The 20,406-nt window shown below is 45.9% G+C and overlaps 1 protein-coding gene and 1 long non-coding RNA gene across 16 annotated transcripts in view; one reads left to right on the top strand and one right to left on the bottom strand.

Moving 5' to 3' along the window:
* IGSF9 (immunoglobulin superfamily member 9) overlaps positions 1-8,996 on the top strand; it is a 111,823-nt gene extending 102,827 nt beyond the window's left edge. For all 9 annotated transcript variants that reach the window (XM_056546453.1, XM_056546450.1, XM_056546454.1 and 6 more), the window contains one exon: positions 7,063-8,996. In XM_056546453.1, the coding sequence (XP_056402428.1) occupies positions 7,063-7,283 (221 nt within the window). In that variant the 3' untranslated portion in view covers positions 7,284-8,996. The remainder of the gene's footprint in view (positions 1-7,062) is intronic.
* Positions 1-20,406, bottom strand: part of LOC130295599 (uncharacterized) — a 205,758-nt gene that overhangs the window by 92,017 nt on the left and 93,335 nt on the right. The gene's annotated exons all lie outside the window — the stretch shown is intronic.

Here is a 20,406-nt window from a genome sequence, read left to right as displayed (position 1 = left end):
TAGGGCGCGCGCGCGCCGGGTCTTTGCGATTTAAAGGGCCACTGCGCCGCTGATTGGCGCAGTGATTCCAATTAGTGTGTTCACCTGTGCACTTCCCTATATCACCTCACTTCCCCTGCACTCCCTTGCCGGATCTTGTTGCCATCGTGCCAGTGAAAGCGTTTCCTTGTGTGTTCCTAGCCTGTGTTCCAGACCTCCTGCCGTTGCCCCTGACTACGATCCTTGCTGCCTGCCCCGACCTTCTGCTACGTCCGACCTTGCTTCTGTCTACTCCCTTGTACCGCGCCTATCTTCAGCAGTCAGAGAGGTTGAGCCGTTGCTAGTGGATACGACCTGGTCACTACCGCCGCAGCAAGTCCATCCCGCTTTGCGGCGGGCTCTGGTGAAAACCAGTAGTGACTTAGAACCGATCCACTAGCACGGTCCACGCCAATCCCTCTCTGGCACAGAGGATCCACTACCTGCCAGCCGGCATCGTGACAGTAGATCCGGCCATGGATCCCGCTGAAGTTCCTCTGCCAGTTGTCGCTGACCTCACCACGGTGGTCGCCCAGCAGTCACAACAGATAGCGCAACAAGGCCAACAGCTGTCTCAACTGACCGTTATGCTACAGCAGTTACTACCACAGCTTCAGCAATCATCTCCTCCGCCAGCTCCTGCACCTCCTCCGCAGCGAGTGGCCGCCTCTGGTCTACGCCTATCCTTGCCGGATAAATTTGATGGGGACTCTAAGTTTTGCCGTGGCTTTCTTTCCCAATGTTCCCTGCACCTGGAGATGATGTCGGACCAGTTTCCCACTGAAAGGTCTAAGGTGGCTTTCGTAGTCAGCCTTCTGTCTGGAAAAGCTCTGTCATGGGCCACACCGCTCTGGGACCGCAATGACCCCGTCACTGCCTCTGTACACTCCTTCTTCTCGGAAATCCGAAGTGTCTTTGAGGAACCTGCCCGAGCCTCTTCTGCTGAGACTGCCCTGTTGAACCTGGTCCAGGGTAATTCTTCCGTTGGCGAGTATGCCGTACAATTCCGTACTCTTGCTTCAGAATTATCCTGGAATAATGAGGCCCTCTGCGCGACCTTTAAAAAAGGCCTATCCAGCAACATTAAAGATGTTCTGGCCGCACGAGAAATCCCTGCTAATCTACATGAACTCATTCACCTAGCCACTCGCATTGACATGCGTTTTTCCGAAAGGCGTCAGGAGCTCCGCCAAGATATGGACTCTGTTCGCACGAGGCGTTTCTTCTCCTCGGCTCCTCTCTCCTCTGGTCCCCTGCAATCCGTTCCTGTGCCTCCCGCCGTGGAGGCTATGCAGGTCGACCGGTCTCGCCTGACACCTCAAGAGAGGACACGACGCCGCATGGAGAATCTCTGCCTGTACTGTGCTAGTACCGAACACTTCCTGAGGGATTGTCCTATCCGTCCTCCCCGCCTGGAAAAACGTACGCTGACTCCGCACAAAGGTGAGACAGTCCTTGATGTCTACTCTGCTTCTCCACGTCTTACTGTGCCTGTGCGGATGTCTGCCTCTGCCTTCTCCTTCTCTACTATGGCCTTCTTGGACTCTGGATCTGCAGGAAATTTTATTTTGGCCTCTCTCGTCAACAGGTTCAACATCCCAGTGACCAGTCTCGCCAGACCCCTTTACATCAATTGTGTAAACAATGAAAGATTGGACTGTACCATACGTTTCCGCACGGAGCCCCTTCTAATGTGTATCGGATCTCATCACGAGAGGATTGAACTTTTGGTCCTCCCCAATTGCACTTCTGAAATTCTCCTTGGACTTCCCTGGCTTCAACTTCATTCCCCAACCCTGGATTGGTCCACTGGGGAGATCAAGAGTTGGGGGCCCTCTTGTTCCAAGGACTGTCTAAAACCGGTTCCCAGTAACCCTTGCCGTGACTTTGTGGTTCCTCCAGTAACCGGTCTCCCTAAGGCCTATATGGACTTTGCGGATGTTTTCTGCAAAAAACAAGCTGAGACTCTACCTCCTCACAGGCCTTATGATTGTCCTATTGACCTCCTCCCGGGCACTACTCCACCCCGGGGCAGAATTTATCCTCTGTCCGCCCCAGAGACTCTTGCCATGTCTGAATACGTCCAGGAAAATTTAAAAAAGGGCTTTATCCGTAAATCCTCCTCTCCTGCCGGAGCCGGATTTTTCTTTGTGTCCAAAAAAGATGGCTCCCTACGTCCTTGCATTGACTACCGCGGTCTTAATAAAATCACGGTTAAGAACCGCTACCCCCTACCCCTCATCTCTGAACTCTTTGATCGCCTCCAAGGTGCCCACATCTTTACTAAACTGGACTTAAGAGGTGCTTATAATCTCATCCGCATCAGAGAGGGGGATGAATGGAAAACGGCATTTAACACCAGAGATGGACACTTTGAGTATCTGGTCATGCCCTTTGGCCTGTGCAACGCCCCTGCCGTCTTCCAAGACTTTGTTAATGAAATTTTTCGTGATCTTTTATACTCCTGTGTTGTTGTATATCTGGACGATATCCTAATTTTTTCTGCCAATCTAGAAGAACACCGCCAGCATGTCCGTATGGTTCTTCAGAGACTTCGTGACAATCAACTCTATGCCAAAATTGAGAAATGTCTGTTTGAATGCCAATCTCTTCCTTTTCTAGGATACTTGGTCTCTGGCCAGGGACTACAAATGGATCCAGACAAACTCTCTGCCCTCTTAGATTGGCCACGCCCCTCCGGACTCCGTGCTATCCAACGCTTTTTGGGGTTCGCCAATTATTACAGGCAATTTATTCCACATTTTTCTACCGTTGTGGCTCCTATCGTGGCTTTAACCAAAAAAAATGCCGATCCCAAGTCTTGGCCTCCTCAAGCGGAAGACGCCTTTAAACGACTCAAGTCTGCCTTTTCTTCGGCTCCCGTGCTCTCCAGACCTGACCCTTCCAAACCCTTCCTATTGGAGGTTGATGCCTCCTCAGTGGGAGCTGGAGCTGTTCTTCTACAAAAAAATTCTTCCGGGCATGCTGTCACTTGTGGTTTTTTTTCTAGGACCTTCTCTCCGGCGGAGAGGAACTACTCCATCGGGGATCGAGAGCTTCTAGCCATCAAATTAGCACTTGAGGAATGGAGGCATCTGCTGGAGGGATCAAGATTTCCAGTTATTATTTACACCGATCACAAGAACCTCTCCTACCTCCAGTCTGCCCAACGGCTGAATCCTCGCCAGGCCCGGTGGTCTCTGTTCTTTGCCCGATTTAATTTTGAAATTCACTTTCGGCCTGCCGATAAGAACATTAGGGCCGATGCTCTCTCTCGTTCCTCGGATGCCTCGGAAGTTGAACTCTCTCCGCAACACATCATTCCTCCTGACTGCCTGATTTCCACTTCTCCAGCCTCCATCAGGCAAACTCCTCCAGGAAAGACCTTTGTTTCTCCACGCCAACGCCTCGGAATCCTCAAATGGGGTCACTCCTCCCATCTCGCAGGTCATGTGGGCATCAAGAAATCTGTGCAACTCATCTCCCGCTTCTATTGGTGGCCGACTCTGGAGACGGATGTTGTGGACTTTGTGCGAGCCTGCACTATCTGTGCCCGGGATAAGACTCCTCGCCAGAAGCCCGCTGGTTTTCTTCATCCCCTGCCTGTCCCCGAACAGCCTTGGTCTCTGATTGGTATGGATTTTATTACTGATTTACCCCCTTCCCGTGGCAACACTGTTATTTGGGTGGTCGTTGATCGATTCTCCAAAATGGCACATTTCATCCCTCTTCCTGGTCTTCCTTCAGCGCCTCAGTTGGCTAAACAATTTTTTGTACACATTTTTCGTCTTCACGGGTTGCCCACACAGATAGTCTCGGATAGAGGCGTCCAATTCGTGTCTAAATTCTGGAGGGCTCTCTGTAAACAACTCAAGATTAAATTAAATTTTTCTTCTGCATATCATCCCCAATCCAATGGACAAGTAGAAAGAATTAACCAGGTCTTGGGTGATTATTTACGACATTTTGTTTCCTCCCGCCAGGATGACTGGGCAGGTCTCCTTCCATGGGCCGAATTCTCGTATAACTTCCGAGTCTCTGAATCTTCCTCCAAATCCCCATTTTTCGTGGTGTACGGCCGTCACCCTCTTCCCCCCCTCCCTACCCCCTTGCCCTCTGGTCTGCCCGCTGTGGATGAAATTTCTCGTGACCTTTCCATCATATGGAGAGCGACCCAAAATTCTCTCTTACAGGCTTCATCACGCATGAAGAAGTTCGCGGATAAGAAAAGAAGAGCTCCTCCCATTTTTTCCCCTGGAGACAAGGTATGGCTCTCCGCTAAATATGTCCGCTTCCGTGTCCCTAGCTACAAGTTGGGACCACGCTATCTTGGTCCTTTCAAAATTTTGTGTCAGATTAATCCTGTCTCTTACAAACTTCTTCTTCCTCCTTCTCTTCGTATTCCTAATGCCTTTCACGTTTCTCTTCTTAAACCACTCATCATTAACCGTTTCTCTCCCAAATCTGTTCCTCCCACTCCTGTTTCCGGCTCCTCGGACATCTTCTCCGTCAAAGAGATTCTAGCATCTAAAAAGGTCAGAGGGAAAACCTTTTTTTTAGTGGATTGGGAGGGTTGTGGTCCAGAAGAGAGATCCTGGGAACCTGAGGACAACATCCTAGACAAAAGTCTGCTCCTCAGGTTCTCAGGCTCTAAGAAGAGGGGGAGACCCAAGGGGGGGGGTACTGTTACGCCGAGCGCTCCGGGTCCCCGCTCCTCCCCGGAGCGCTCGCTACACTCTCCCCACTGCAGCGCTCCGGTCAGACCCACTGACCCGGGGCGCTGCGATTCCGCTTCCAGCCGGGATGCGATCCGCGATGCGGGTAGCGCCCGCTCGCGATGCGCACCCCGGCTCCCGTACCTGACTCGCTCTCCCTCGGTCCTGTCCCGGCGCGCGCGGCCCCGCTCCCTAGGGCGCGCGCGCGCCGGGTCTTTGCGATTTAAAGGGCCACTGCGCCGCTGATTGGCGCAGTGATTCCAATTAGTGTGTTCACCTGTGCACTTCCCTATATCACCTCACTTCCCCTGCACTCCCTTGCCGGATCTTGTTGCCATCGTGCCAGTGAAAGCGTTTCCTTGTGTGTTCCTAGCCTGTGTTCCAGACCTCCTGCCGTTGCCCCTGACTACGATCCTTGCTGCCTGCCCCGACCTTCTGCTACGTCCGACCTTGCTTCTGTCTACTCCCTTGTACCGCGCCTATCTTCAGCAGTCAGAGAGGTTGAGCCGTTGCTAGTGGATACGACCTGGTCACTACCGCCGCAGCAAGTCCATCCCGCTTTGCGGCGGGCTCTGGTGAAAACCAGTAGTGACTTAGAACCGATCCACTAGCACGGTCCACGCCAATCCCTCTCTGGCACAGAGGATCCACTACCTGCCAGCCGGCATCGTGACAGCTATGTAATTAAACAGATCAATAATATTGTATTGCAAAAGAGTCAATAGCCTTTAGGACCCCAGTATACTTTAGGCCTGTGCCGACCGAACCTACAGATTTCAGTGGGACTGACTTAATATTTGAATCTCTATATTTGACAGATGGTGGGGGGGGGGATCAGGTCCTTTAAACTTAAACTGCTCAATCCTTTTGTTCTTGGGAAGAGAGGCTACTGCCAAGAGCCTGACAATGTCCTGATCCCCCTCCCTCTATTCTGAACACATTAAAGGGGTTATCCAGGAATAGAAAAACACAGCTAATTTCTTTCAAAAACAGCTCCACGTCTGTCTCCAGGTTGGGTGTGGTTTTACTACTTGGCTCCATTCACTTCAGTGGAACTGAGCTGCAGAACCGCACCAAACCTGGAGACAAACGGGGAGCTGTTTTGAAAGAAAATAGCTCTGTTTTTCTATTCCTGGATAACCCCTTTAATCCACATCTGAGCCATGTTTTCATGAGCATGGGAGGATCAGAAGAGATAGCTGCTTGCGGAAGAAGCATTTGACTACCTTTACATTTGAGATAGTGGTCAACTGAATGCTTATTATTCCCAACTATGTTGGGGAAAATCAGGAGGCCTCCATACACATTAGTCATTTGATCCTGACAAAATAAATTAGGTTGACCAACATTTATCTAGTGTATATGGCTAGCTGAACAGTATTGATATCGGATGCCCACCTGGTGCATTCTGCCGGAAGGGATACTTCAGATTGCCAAGCCATTCTTTGACTCCACCATTTAAGTACAAGAGTAGTCACATGTATTGTTCTATCCCCCTTGGGTAAAGCTGGCTGTTTACAGAACACTCCATTGGCAGACAGCTACCTCCTCCAACCATGTAAACATGCAGTCTGGAGAATATGGTAGGCCGAGGAGTCTTAGGCATTTCTTCTCTACATCAAACACATTCCCTCTTCCAAGGATCCCACATGGGATAGGGTAGCTCCTTCATGGAAAAAACATGGATGCCTTCTCACAAGGCTTGCGGCTTAGAACAGAACAGGACAACATCTCAAAAGGGTTTTACAAGAAAAACATCAGCCTGTATGTAATTACAGTAATCGCTCCTTGGGGATATGGAGGCTCCCTTGCCAAGGAGAAGGCGGCTTAGAAACTTTCCATCCCCTCATACAGCCGGTGACAAGCTTATTGTCCATTGAATTACCCTGCATTTCTAATGCTTGATCATGGAATTGTGATGGTGTGAGCCAAAATCTGCAAGTATAGGCTTGACTAGAGAGTTCTTGGATGTCACACGCTATGTATTCAGCCTATTCAGTTGCAGTGGTCTCTGCGCCATTGGAATTTTCGCTCTAAAAGAATTGTATTATTTATCGTAATTGGATCCCTAGAGAAAGAAGGAAAACTTACCCAATCACGTGAAAAAAAAGTAGCAGATATTGTAGATGAACTATAAATCCAGACATGTGGGTACATGGCATATGGAGGAGATAACCTACTTACAAAGGTTTCAAAATACTTTCTACACACAGATTTCCCAACATGGACAAACTAAGCTTCAATATGGAAAAATAGTGAGGTAGGTTTTAGGGGAGTGAAATAATAAAGTAATTTCAACTGCTAAAATGTTGTGTTTTTTCTTCTGCAGATGTAAAGCTTCCTTCAGAGGCGGCTCCATGCCCGGCTGGTTCGGGACCAGTGGATACTCTTGATAGTCGCTACCCTCAGGCGTTGTCCAGCCCAGAAGAACGTTGCGCAGCCTTGAAGGAGGAGTTTTTAGAATATCAGAGGCGTAGACAAGCAGCACAGAAAATACATACAAGGAACAAGGACTACGAAGAATGTTTTGAACAGGCTACACTGTTATGACCCCCATCGCTGTTCCCTAGACTGGAACATTTATGTGCAACAAGACCAGAAGGGACACTGTTATTGAGGTCACTATCAGGGGTATTTTCATCTCTAGTCTGAGTTTACCATCATGTTTACTAATACCGGCCAAAAAAACATCAGGTTTATTGTCAATTAATATAAAAAAGTGCTGTGATGTGGGTTACTTTGGCATCATCTGTGATCCCATGGTGGTGCCACAAAAAAAAAAAATTGTTACCGATTATTATAAGATGTACCTAAATTATAGGATGTACCTAAAATCTGTCCAAACTAAATAAGATTTTTAATTCATCCACTGCCTGTGATGTCACAGGGCCTAAAATGATTCTTGAAATTCTTATATGTTTTTTTAGTCACAAACTTGTATCTATGATACATGGGAAGTATTAAAGAATGTGCTTGTTCAACTGGCATGTTAGGTTGAGAAAGTATTATCTGGGATAAGAAGCAACCAATTGCCCGCAGAATGGCCTCAGTAGGCATCTCAGGGGCCTAGTTTCTATTATGTTTCTTTTTTTGCTGTCATTTACTGCATTCTCAGACAGAGGTGAGAGGTGCATGTTCTTATGGACATCTCCGTACATGCATATTGAAAGAAATTTCAGCATTAACCTTGGTGCAAGCATCTTTGTTGGAATGGGGGAGGGTTCCCCTGGGAAACAAAGGCAGCTGAAACCTTTCATCACTTTCCTCCTTAGCTCCCAGCTTGACAGGAGATGAGTTTTTTGGGGGGGAATTTGGCCAATCTCTTTCGGCTTAACATCTTTACTGACAGAAGTCCTGGCTCTTTTTTCTTATTCTATGAGTATACTCCTTAGAGAGTATATAGGGATCTATTTGTAAAAAAGCGTAAGTGTCGACTGCTGCAACCAATAGATTTACTGTCATTTTACTAGTATTAGGAAATAAAAACAGCCATGAGATTGGAAGCTGCAGACATCAAATGGGTTGTCCAATCTGCCCCTTATAAGTAATAAAGCCAAGTTGGAAAAGAGAGCACAATAGATAGATGCACAGAATCCTGGCATGGATGCTCAACGTCAGTAATATTGGCCAAGTTATCAGCATGTCATTCCCAATTGGGTGCGTAAGTTGAGAGTGTTTTATTGTATATGTACCAGTCGGTGTTTAATATTCACTAAAAAGGGGTTTTATAGTGCATATAATCCTCTGGAAAATGCCTTACTGGGGCAAATTGAAAAATACCCTAAAAATCGAGAGCCCCCTCTATGTCAGCCAGGGCTAAAGACCGCCAGCGCCCATGTAGCTGGTACTGGTATATGTCCTACAGTTGTAAGCACTTAATAAGGTTTTAGACATTTTTTTAGACCAACAAGTTATTCCAAGATCAGTTCTGTATTACGACTTCATAAATCACCCGTATGACATGATTTATGGGGTGTTGTGCACAAAGTATCATTCCTAATAGAACACAACTGGGGCTTAGTCACAGCAGACAGGCTGACATGGAATGCTGTACACTGAGGAGGCACAAGGCACAATGAGCCTCATGATTATTCTTTCCACTATATAAAATAGGATTCCTTGGAATGTACGGCCATTCGGTCAGTCACCAGGGACAGTTGTTTAGGTCCTTGTCTAGGCCCAGGGTTGGGATGAACAGGTGGCTGTAAGAACTTGTCTACTTATTATATATATGAAAACCTAAATGCTGATCCCGATCCTCTAAAGAAGGATCGGGATCAGCATTTAGGTTAGGCTATCGGTGATACACATTCCTGGACACAATACTAATGTGGCAAACGGACCTGCTTATCAAAACCCAAACTTTCTAAAAATGTTTGGCATTATGCACAAAACTGTTTTGTTTTTGAAAATTCAGTTAAAAAATGCTAAAAGGCCGATGACAGTAATTTTGTACCATCCATGCACCATTTTGCATTGAGCACAGCTTCATGTGAACAGGCTGGGATGTGACCCGGGGATAGCACTATCGAAGGATGGGCTACTTAGAACTGTTCTTTTTGTTTTGTCTATAGATGTATAAAAAGCTGGAAATCGTTCCGTTACTGTAAGGTTCTTGCCGGTACCACTGTACAGCCCCTCCTTTTTGTACTTTTTCTTTTATGTTTTCTTTCCCATTGTCATTTGCGGTTAGCGTGGTAATTTTTCATTATTATATGCTGTCATCGTCTTTGTTCTTTCTTTTTGCTTCTGAGCGTTTATCCATCCTGTCATTTCTTTATAGGCCTCTCTCCTCAGGGCACCGTCACATTTTCTCTAGGAGTCACTGCCCGTTGACCGCTGCCTTACAGTCTAGCTTTTCTCTGGCAGTCATCTGTTACTTATTAACTTGTCTATCCCCTCAACAACTGGAAGAAGTCTGTCCAAGAACGTAACAGATGCTGTCAGTACTGAAAATAACCAAGATGGATTTTTTTTGAATAATTTGTGTAACCTCATTGACATTAAAGGTAGATGTCCATTTGGCGAAGCACAGAGAACAATGCTGTTTACCTACACAGCGTAGCTTGCCTGTTTGCACAACTCCCTTTTAAAGAGGTACCCTGGTTATGAAAAACTTATTCCCAATCCACAGGATGGATGGGAGTTGGTCTGACCGGTGGGACCCTCTGCAATCTCCAGAATAGGGTCCGCCTAACCATGCTGACGTAAGACACCATTCCGGAAATCGATTGACTAAGCAGCCCGTCACTTCTGAGCCAAGTATGTCTTAAAAGGTGTGGAGTGAAGTGCTCAGTGGTAAGAGACAGGCCCTGTTCTGGAGATCACGGTTGGAACCCCTCATGATCAGACACGTATTCCCTATGATGTAGATAGGGCATATGTTTTTCTTAACCAGAGTATCCCTTTAATGCCAATAGGAGTTATGCACACTGTGTAACACAGCCTACTTGGATGTTTATCGTGCCCGACTATCTCTGCCAGCTGAAATCAGGCTGGAGATGACTGGACAGCCATCTAGGACATTTGTACACAAACCCCTTTAGAGTGTCGCTGTCATTTAAAAAAAAAAATTGCATGTTTTTTAAAAAGTTTTGAGTGGAGAGAAAGTAAGGCACTTTTCTGCTTGCTGCCGGAGGAAGATTCTATGGAGCCCGTCCCCAGTAGCTAGGAGAGAGAAGTGCTTAGCTGAGTTCTCCCAGCTCGTTGTAATGATCGGTGGGCACCTCAGCACCCACAAAACAACCGATTAAAAGTTGTGAAATGTCTTTCTTTTTTTTTTCAATGAGAGCAACACTTCAAGTACTTTCTCCCAGATCTTCCTTTGCCAAATTCAGTCCATTTTCCCTCTTGTAGCTTTGTCATATCTTCACACCAAGGGCCATTTATCCCACCACTTTTATTTTCTCGGTTTCTCAAGGTCCATATCCTGACCCTGTGAAACCTTTCCAAAAACACAACTCTTTATCTAGACCAGATTTCCTGTGACAGATTTGGGTTCCATCGTAGACTATGCTTACTGGTCATCTTTTTTTCCTAGAGGACCTTTCCTCTTAGAAGACCATTTTCCATGTCATTTCGAGTGGTCTTCTTAAAGAGGTTTCACTGTTGGTATTTCCCATGTCTTCTGTCCTTTTCCAGATGTCTCTTCTCTCCCATTCTTCCCACTGAATGTTTAATCCCCTTTCCTGATGTTTACATGCAGCCCTTAACCTGACTTAAGTTAGTCTCTTCCTTCCTTCACATATGCTGTTCTTTTCCTTAGAGCTTCCTCCTCAGTCCTTCTACACAACAACTCTTCTCATTCCAACTTCTCTGTGTTTTTGCCATGATACTTGTCTACCAGACGTCCCACTGCTAAGCCCTTGCCAATCCTTGCCCACACACTTGCCTCTGCCAGGCTCCCTCTCAATGGATCCTCCTCTATTCTTTCTCTTCCCAGACCCATCTTCTCTATGGTGGTTTTCAGCCCTCCAATTGGTCTTTTTGAAGCTCTTATGACTGTTCTCTCCTTGGAGAATTTTCTCTGAGGTCCTCTGCTGACTTTTATCTCACTTACCATCTCCTTTGCCAGTCGTTGTGGTGCTTTATGTTTGTATTATGTTTACATGGCAGATCACATGCTCATATCCCTCGCTTTTAATAAATTAAAAATGATAGTAAAATAAGATAGGGTAAAGTGCTGGGACTTTATTGGCAACAAATGCCATGTTTCCGCCCTATCCGGTTCATCACGTTGACCACATTTCTTAGAGTTTTTGTACCTCAGTTGTTGTGCTGTATCTCATTGCTTCCTTTTCGTACATATGGATGTTCCAGCATTCAAAAACGTATTCTAGCCATCTCCTAAGCGATATTCTGGCCATATATGAGCATTCCCTATCTGTTCAAATTAATGTCTCCATTGGGGGCAGTATTATACCAGATGGAGCTAGAGAAGTAAATATATCCAGCTTATTTTGTCAGGACAGCAGGGGCTTTTCCTATTTCACCATGTGATGACTTAGCACTAGGATCTGCCATGACATTGGTATGGGTCAAACCTTTGGGACTCCCAATGATCCTGAGAACAGAGGGGACATGTAGCACTGCATCCCCTTCCCTAGTTCCCCCCTATGCAGCAGCCTTTGGCCACCCAACTGTTCAGGGAGCTATAGTACAGCCACCTGCAGTTTACTGCCCAGCTTGGTGACGGCACTACACCAGCAATGGGTGTTCATTCTTATGATCAGCGGGAGTCTCAAAGATCGGACACATCGATCATAGAGTAATTTGTTAAGTGTCATTGATGTGCAAACCACTTTTATGGGCTTAAATAGTGACAACCCTTTTGGTGAGCCAGATATGTGTTCTGAGAAGTTGTCACTTCCTTTCTCTTACTTCTCTTGGCAACTTATACCAAGTACATTACCACATAGGAGGAGACAATGAGCACAAAGACAAAGTGCCTCCTTGCATGATGGAAGGGACATTCAGAATACAAAAAGAAATAATGTCAACGATGGCCTGAATTATGCAGCGTCCATATGTACGAGCTGTTCCAGTTAGACTGTTATGGTAATTTCCATGTATTTCTTGTACTGTTGACATTCCTTGTAAAAATTCCTAAAAGAAAAAAAAAATCCTTTCACCCAATGTCTCTCAAAAACTGAGGTTAAAAATCTTGACTTGTACAGTAACTGGGGTGTAACCCAAAGACCCTTAAATGAGGAAGCCAACGCTTTGTATTCTCTTAACTTCCTCCAATCTTGTTTAATTTATTTTTTCTTTTTGTAAAAACTTTTTAAAAAAAACAAAATAGCATTTTCTGTATGAAGGGAAATGTTAGGGAAAAAAATAATTTTTTTTTTGTATTTTTTTTCTTTTTTTTTTATTGAAATTGAGATTTATCTGGTACCAATGAAACTTTTCTGGTATTGTAAAAAAAATGCATTGTATGTATAGAAAAATACAAGATATTTTTATAGGACAAATTTTTTTGCTATTTTGGGAGATTCCTGTGGTTATGAAAAAAATCATTAAATAAATACATTTAAGACAAAAAAAGTTTCGGATTTTTTTGGTATTTTATTTATTGTTTTATGGTTTTATCAGAACAAGGGCAAGACGTCTTTGTATTTTCTCTTAAAAGCAAAGTATCATGCAGAAAAACGTATCTCCCTAGGTTTATAAATCATGGGGTGGGGGGGGGTTTCTGACCGCTGGGACCCCCTGAGATCTCCTGCAAAAAACCCCAGCTCTAGGCGGCGGCCAACAAGCCCCCTCCATGTATCCCTATGGGAGAGCCGGAAATACACCCGGTTCCCGGGGAGGGCCAGGGTCCCGTGCAGGAACCCCCCCCCCCCCCCCCGCAATCTAAAATGAATAGGGAATACGTTTTTCTAGATTTTCTAGATCATACTGATGGCAGGATTGGCAGACTATCTGAAGCGGTGACCTAGTGCTGCCAGACACCTCCAACATGTCTGACCTTTCTGTTCTTTAAAATCTGCCATTGGGGGAGAGAAAAGTGGAGCATATTGGATTTCAGCATGCCGGATCCATTTGTTCTTGGGCATATAAGCCATCGCCAGAGATGTCTGGCAGCATCCTTCCCCTTTCAGAATACAGACAGAAGCATATCTTTATGCAGTCGTGAGAGTCCTGAGCCCTTATCCTATGGCTTCCAGCACGGTGCACAGCACTGATCAAGCCGAGTAGAGTGCATGAAGAGAAGGATCTCAACATAGGAGAGAAATGCAGCAATACGAGGTTTCTGGCAGCGGCCTTTGTATATTGAAAACACATGTACGCTCAGTTTAGTTGAGTGTGCAAGAGTGTTGAGTTGTGGAAGAAATCGTTTTTGGGCCAATGCTTGTTCAGCCAACATCTATCTATTGCAGTGTTTCACAACCAGTGTGCCTCCAGCTGTTGCAAAACTACAACTCCCAGCATGCCTGGACAGCCGAAGGGAGTTGTAGTTTTGCAACACTGAGCTGTAATAGCGGAATGTTTTATCTTCTAATGAAGCAGGGAAAAAAACACCACCAGGCAGCCAGATCCCTGGCGTGTCTGGGAAACAGATGGAGGATTTGTCATTATGACCAAGCTCCCACATTTGGACTGGCAAAGAAGACTTTTTTTTTTTTTAAAGGGTTACTCTGGTGCTTAGACATCTTATCCCCTATCCAAAGGATAGGGGATAAAATGCCTGATCGCGGGAGTCCCGCAGCTGGGGACCCCCGAGATCTTGCACGCGGCACCCCATTTGTAATAAGTTCCCGGTGTGACGTCACGCCTCCGCCCCCGTGTGATGTCACGCTCCGCCCCTCAATGCAAGCCTACGGGAGGGGGCGTGATAGCTGTCACGCCCCCTCTCGTAGGCTTGCATTGAGGGGCGGAGCGTGACGTCACACGCTGCCGGCCCTGCGGTCGACCGTAATCAGACCCGGAGCGAACACGCACTGATTACAAACGGGGTGCCGCGTGCAAGATCACGGGCGTCCCCAGCAGCAGGACTCCCGCGGTCAGGCATCTTATCCCCTATCCTTTGGATAGGGGATAAGATGAGTAAGCACCGGAGTACCCCTTTAAGGGCTTGGTAGCTGAATGATCACCCATAGAGCATCAGTACAGTGCCACCCAGTGGTGTAGTAAAAGATGCACCTTTGAATGAGAACCGAATGTTATCTAGGTTTATTCCAACCGATTAAGCCAGTGTTCCTCAACCAGGGTGCCTCCAGCTGTTGCAAAAATACAATTTCCAGCATGCCCAGACAGCCAAAGCTATTTTATAATGAAGAGGAGAGGGGAAAACTTACATTCTTCATAATTTAACCCTTCACGACTGGCGGCCTTATGTATACGGCTATATGGCGCAGTCCTGCGGTGGGTGTATGAAGCGAGCTCAGGAGCTGAGCTCCCTTCATAATGGCTAATGGCGGACATCACTGATCCGGGTGATGTCCAGCATTAACCCTTTAAATGCCCCAATCAAAGTTGGTTGCGGCATCTAAAATGCTGAAAACAATCTCCGGTAGCTCAGTGGAGCTGATCAGAACACCCGTGGTCCGTACTTTCCTCCGTCCTCTCTGATCGGCTCTCCAATAATGCAGGCAGCCTCAGCAGCGGGTAGTAATGGAGCGCCGATAACACGAGAGACGTACCTAGTGCCCCTTGCACCCCTGGCAAGGTGATATCGCCCCCCCCCCCCCCCCCCCAAAATACATATGGATTAAATACTCTTCCACGCTGTTTGGATTAGATACTGGCTTCCCCTATATGGACTAAATATCTTGCCCACTATATGCATTAAATACTGTCATGGTATGATACTGTGCCCCCCTCCCAATGGATTAGATATTGTGCCCCCCTGTATGGGTTTGATACTGTGCCCCCTTAATGGATTAGATACTGTAATGGTATCATACTAGCCCCCCCCCCCCCCCCAATGGTTTAAATACTCTGCCCCCATGTATGGATTAGATAAATGCCCCCTTATATCGATTAAATACTGTAACCCCCTATATGGATTAGATATGGTGACCCCCTATATGGATAAGATACCGTGCCCCCTATATAGTTTGGGGGGCACAGTATTTAATCCATATAGAGGGAGCATAATATTTAAATCTAATAGATATGGGGGGGGCATGGTATTTAATTCTAATACATATGGGGGTGCAGTAACTAATTCTAATCCATAAGGGGGCATAGTATCTACTTCATATGGAAGTGAACAGCATCTAATCCATATGAGGGGGTAACAGAGTATCTAATCCAAAGAGGAGGAGCACAGTATCTAATCCATACATGGATCCATATGGATTAGATACTGTGCCCCCCATATGGATTAGATATTGACAGTGCCCTCCCTCTGTATGGAATAGACCCTGATTGTGCTGCACTCTGCTGGCATTAGGATAATATGTGGCTTAAATCTTCTATATACTTAATTAAGCTAAATAAATAAACATTAACTTTTTGAACTGCTCTTGCATGCTCCAGAGACTACAGGCCCGGCCCATGCTCAGCAGTAGTGTTCGGGTCCCTAGGCTCCTCCACAGGGCTCCGATGCAAAAGATTGCCCTGGACCCCCTTGCCAGGCTGGGAACAAAACTAAGGCCCCTTTTACACTATTTCTTCAGTTACTATCTTCCGTCACAAAATAACGTCTGTTATCAATAACGGACTATAACGGATTCAAACGGATATTAGAAAATCCCATAGACTATACAGTGGTCCCTCAACATACGATGGTAATTCGTTTCAAACGAGCCATCGTATGTTGAGGGATTCGTGCAATGTAAAGTATAGGAAGCTGTACTCACCTGTCCCCGCTGCTCGCGATGGTGACCCCGGGCCTCCGCTGGGCTCTCCTGGTCATCTCCGGTCCTCTGCTGGGCTCTCCTGGTCTTCTCCGGTCCTCCGCTGTCTTCTCCGGTCCTCCACTGTCTTCTGCAAGGCCTTACTGGGCCTGCGTAGCGACGTCATTACACCGCTGTGTAAGCCATTCCTATTGGATGACATGCGCAGCAGCGTATTGACGTAATCGGAGAGGGCCGAGAAGACAACGGAAGACCAGCGCTGGACCCGGAGGGCACCCCGGAGCATCGAGGAGGGGTAAGTAATACTTACCGCACCACACGGGGAACATTAAGCTGCTATCCGGCAGCAGCTTAAGCATTTTGCACTGCCGGATAGCCGTTAATGCGATGGCCCCGACATAAAAAAGCATTGTATGTCGATGTTGACATAGACATGCAATGGCCTCTGAGAGGCCATCGTATGTCGATTTGATCATATTTCGGGCCAGCGTAGGTCGGGGGGTCACTGTAATGGGATTTTCTAACGGACGTATAGGATTTTGTTACTGCCGTTTTCAGCTGGTTTTCAGATGGAACTTCATACGGATGTTTAAAAACGGAGAATTTTGTAGTGTGAAAGGGGCCTAAGACTATTTTTGGTGTGAAACCCACTACTGGGACCTCCATCAATCACCTCATGTAGCTCTTCAGGTGTTGCAAAGCTACAACTTCCATCATGCCTGGAAAGCCATAGATTGGGGTACAGTTTCACTCATCATTACTGCAGAACTTAAAGTGGCTCCAGCTCTGATGGGACAGTCAGGAGAATACACAATGATATCAGTGACCTGAGTGACGTCTTCTCTGTTGTCTTTCCTTTTCTTCTTCTTCCCTTTTCTTCTTCATGAACTGCTATGGAGCAGGAGTATGTAGAAGTAATAAATCATACACATAGCAGGGTTAAAAGTCATGTTAAAGGTGTCCAATCCCTTTAAAGCACCAGGAAGTACTTATATAGACTGTAAGTGATGGCTGCTATCAGCCAGCATCACTGTCATTGATCCCTTAGTGTTGTAATCAAAAGTGATCACTGCACTTAATAGCTGCCATCACTTTCCCCCTAACCAGTCGGCACCCCCATAACATGTATGATGGGGGTCGGATTGGTTTGAATGCCCGCCGGAGGTCCCCTCAGCTGCTCCAAGTGGGTCCGATCTGCTGATAAGTCAGGCTCTATCAGTAGATCTCCAATAACACTCAGCAATGCTATGCAATAGCAAAGCACTACTCACTTTTAAGAATTTGAAGATTGCATTAATAGTCCCTTAAAGGGGTACTCAGGTGGAAAAAATTATTTTTAAATCAACTGGTACCAGAAGGTTAAATAGATTTGTAATTTACTTCTATTAAAAAATCTTTACCCTTCCAGTACTTAGTAGCGGCTGTATGCTACAGAGGAAATTCTTTTCTTTTTGAATGTCTTTTTTTCTTGTCCACAGTACTCTCTGCTGACACCTGTTGCCCGTATCAGGAACTGTCCGTTCCTGACACGAACAGAGGTGTCAGCAGAGAGCACTGTGGACAAGACAAAAAAGAAATTCAAAAACAAAATAATTTTATCTGTAGCATACAGCCGCTACTAAGTACTGGAAGGGTAAAGATTTTTTTAATAAAAGTAATTTACAAATCTGTTTAACTTTCTGGCACCAGTTGATTTAAAAAAAAAAAAAATTCCACCGGAGTACCCCTTTAAGGAGACTTAAAAATGATAATTAAAATAAAAAAGTTTTTTTTTCAAGCACAAATAAACCCCTCCCCTTATGTAAAAAAAAAACCAAAACACATATTTGGTATTGCCATGTGTGAAAATGTCCGAACTAGTAAAATATAATGTTTTTGATTTGGTACAGTAAACGTAAAAAATACCAAAGTCAAAAATTGTGTCACTTCACATCCCAGAAAAAAATGTCACATATGCGCAAAAGTAGTACCCATAAAAACTATAGATTACTTTGCTAAAACTGTGCCCCATACAGCCACATATATGGAAAAAGAAAGTTATAGGGGGTCCGAATAGGGCAACATGTCATTTTTTGCCATATAGTGCACTCCACAAAAACGAAACCCTCCAAAATATGCAGATTTTTTTTGCCACCACCACCACAAATAATATAAAATTACTATAAAAGTCAGTGCTGTACTGGACTTAAAAGTATAATGCAGATAAGTTATACAAATCTAAAAAGATTAGTGTTTACCTGATAATGAGATGTACAGTATACAGTGGTCCCTCAAGATACAATATTAATTGGTTCCAGGACGACCATTGTAAGTTGAAACCATTGTATGTTGAGACCAGAACTCTCTGGAAACCTGGTAATTGGTTCTAAAGGCTCCAAAATGTCATCCAAAAATAGGAAAAAGTGAGAATTAAAGAAAAAACGCCGTCCCGTCATCCAATAGGAACGGCGTACGCAGAAGCGTAATGATGTCGCTACGCAGGCCCAGTAAGGCCTTGCGGAAGACAGTGGAGGATCGGAGAAGACCAGGAGAGCCCAGCGGAGGCCCGGGGTCACCATCGGGAGCGGCGGGGTCACCATCGGGAGTGGCAGGACGTGGTCCGGAGCGGTGGGGACAGGTGAGTACAGCTTCCTATACTTTACATTGCACGAATCCCTCAACATACGATGGATTCGACAAATGATGGCTCCTTTGGAACGAATTACCATTGTATGTTGAGGGACCACTGTATACTACTATATAGTCCAACATGCTGGGAGTTGTAGTTTTGCAACAGCTGGAGGCACCCCTGGTTGAGAAACACTGACCTATACTATATACTACTATATAGTCCAACATGCTGGGAGTTGTAGTTTTCGTTTGGGGCAGCTGCTGGGCCACAGGCTGTATCAGGGCATGCTGGGAGTTGTAGTTAGTAACTAACTGCAACTGCAGAATTTATAAAAAAAAAAAAAAAAAAAAAAAAAAGAAATAAAAAAGTCACAACAAAACAAAAATGGTCCTGTTAAAAACTACAGATCGGGGCACAAAAAATGCCCCTCATACAGGCCCCATATAAGGAGAAATAAAAAAGTTAAAGGGGTCAGAATAGGACAAATATTTCCCCCGCATATGTGTATCCTGTGATGTCACGCATATATAATTAATTATGCTAATTAGCATGGCCGGTATTTTTTTTTGCAAGAAAGGTGGCAATCTTATTAACCATGCACAGTGCTGATGGGAATCCAACCCCCCATGACCTGATATCGATGGCATTTCTAAGCAAAGGTCTTCAGTATCAGGAAACCGATCATCACTTTCATTCTGCCTGAACTACAGTCATCAGACGATCCTCAGTGTCTTCTTTGTAACCAGCTGGCCCCCATGTTCCATAGATCTGTCTCTATACCCAAACAGAGAGACATCTGTCAAGGCTGGTGGTGCAGGGAGAAGCAGCCAGGGACCACCCTGGTGCAGCATGAAAGCCATAGAAAGTTTCCTTTAAGGGGAACTCCGGTTATGTAAAACTGATCCTCTATTCACACGATAGTGTCTGACCAAGGGAATAAAACTGCGATCTCCAGAACAGTGCCCCATCTCTTTCTTCGGGGCACACTGGCCTCCACCTTCCAAAATGAACTGGTCTCTGCAGTGACGGACAGCTCCTCCAATCCCTGGCCACAATGTTATCCTGGACCGCCGAGAGGCCGAGCCGCCATCACCCCAGAGACAAGTTCATCTCAGAGGCCGGAACGCTCCGAGGAAACAAACTGGGCCCCATTCTTAAGATCACAGGGGGTCCCAGAGATTGGACCCCGTGATCAGAAACGTATCCCCTATCCCGAGGAGAGAGGATAAGTTTTAAATAACCGGAGTACCCCTTTAAAGGGAACCTGCTATCACTTTTATGCCGCCCAAGCCACAAGTCATCGGGGTGGTCCCTGGCTGCTTCTCCCTGTCCCACCAGCCCTGATAGACCTCTCTATATTTGGGTATAGACAGGGCTGGTGCAAGGATTTTTTCCACCATAGGCGAAAGCTAATTTCCCCGCCCCTTTACCCTGCCCATGGGCACCGCACTTTGACATGCCCCACCTTACTACTGGGGTGACACACTATAACAAACCTCCTCCTCATGAAATCTCCTTACTACTAGGGTGACACACTATAACAAACCTCCTCCTCATGTAATCTCCTTACTACTGGGGTGACACACTGTAACAAACCTCCTCCTCATGTAATCTCCTTACTACTGGGGTGACACACTGTAACAAACCTCCTCCTCATGTAATCACCTTACTACTGGGGTGACACACTGTAACAAACCTCCTCCTCATGTAATCTCGTTACTACTGGGGTGACACATTGTAACAAACCTCCTCCTCA

The sequence above is a fragment of the Hyla sarda genome, chromosome 11 (assembly GCF_029499605.1).
Source record: "Hyla sarda isolate aHylSar1 chromosome 11, aHylSar1.hap1, whole genome shotgun sequence".
In the NCBI taxonomy this organism is placed as follows: Eukaryota; Metazoa; Chordata; class Amphibia; order Anura; family Hylidae; genus Hyla; species Hyla sarda.
Note: the sequence above shows the minus strand (reverse complement) of the source record. Positions and strands in the feature narration are given on the sequence as shown.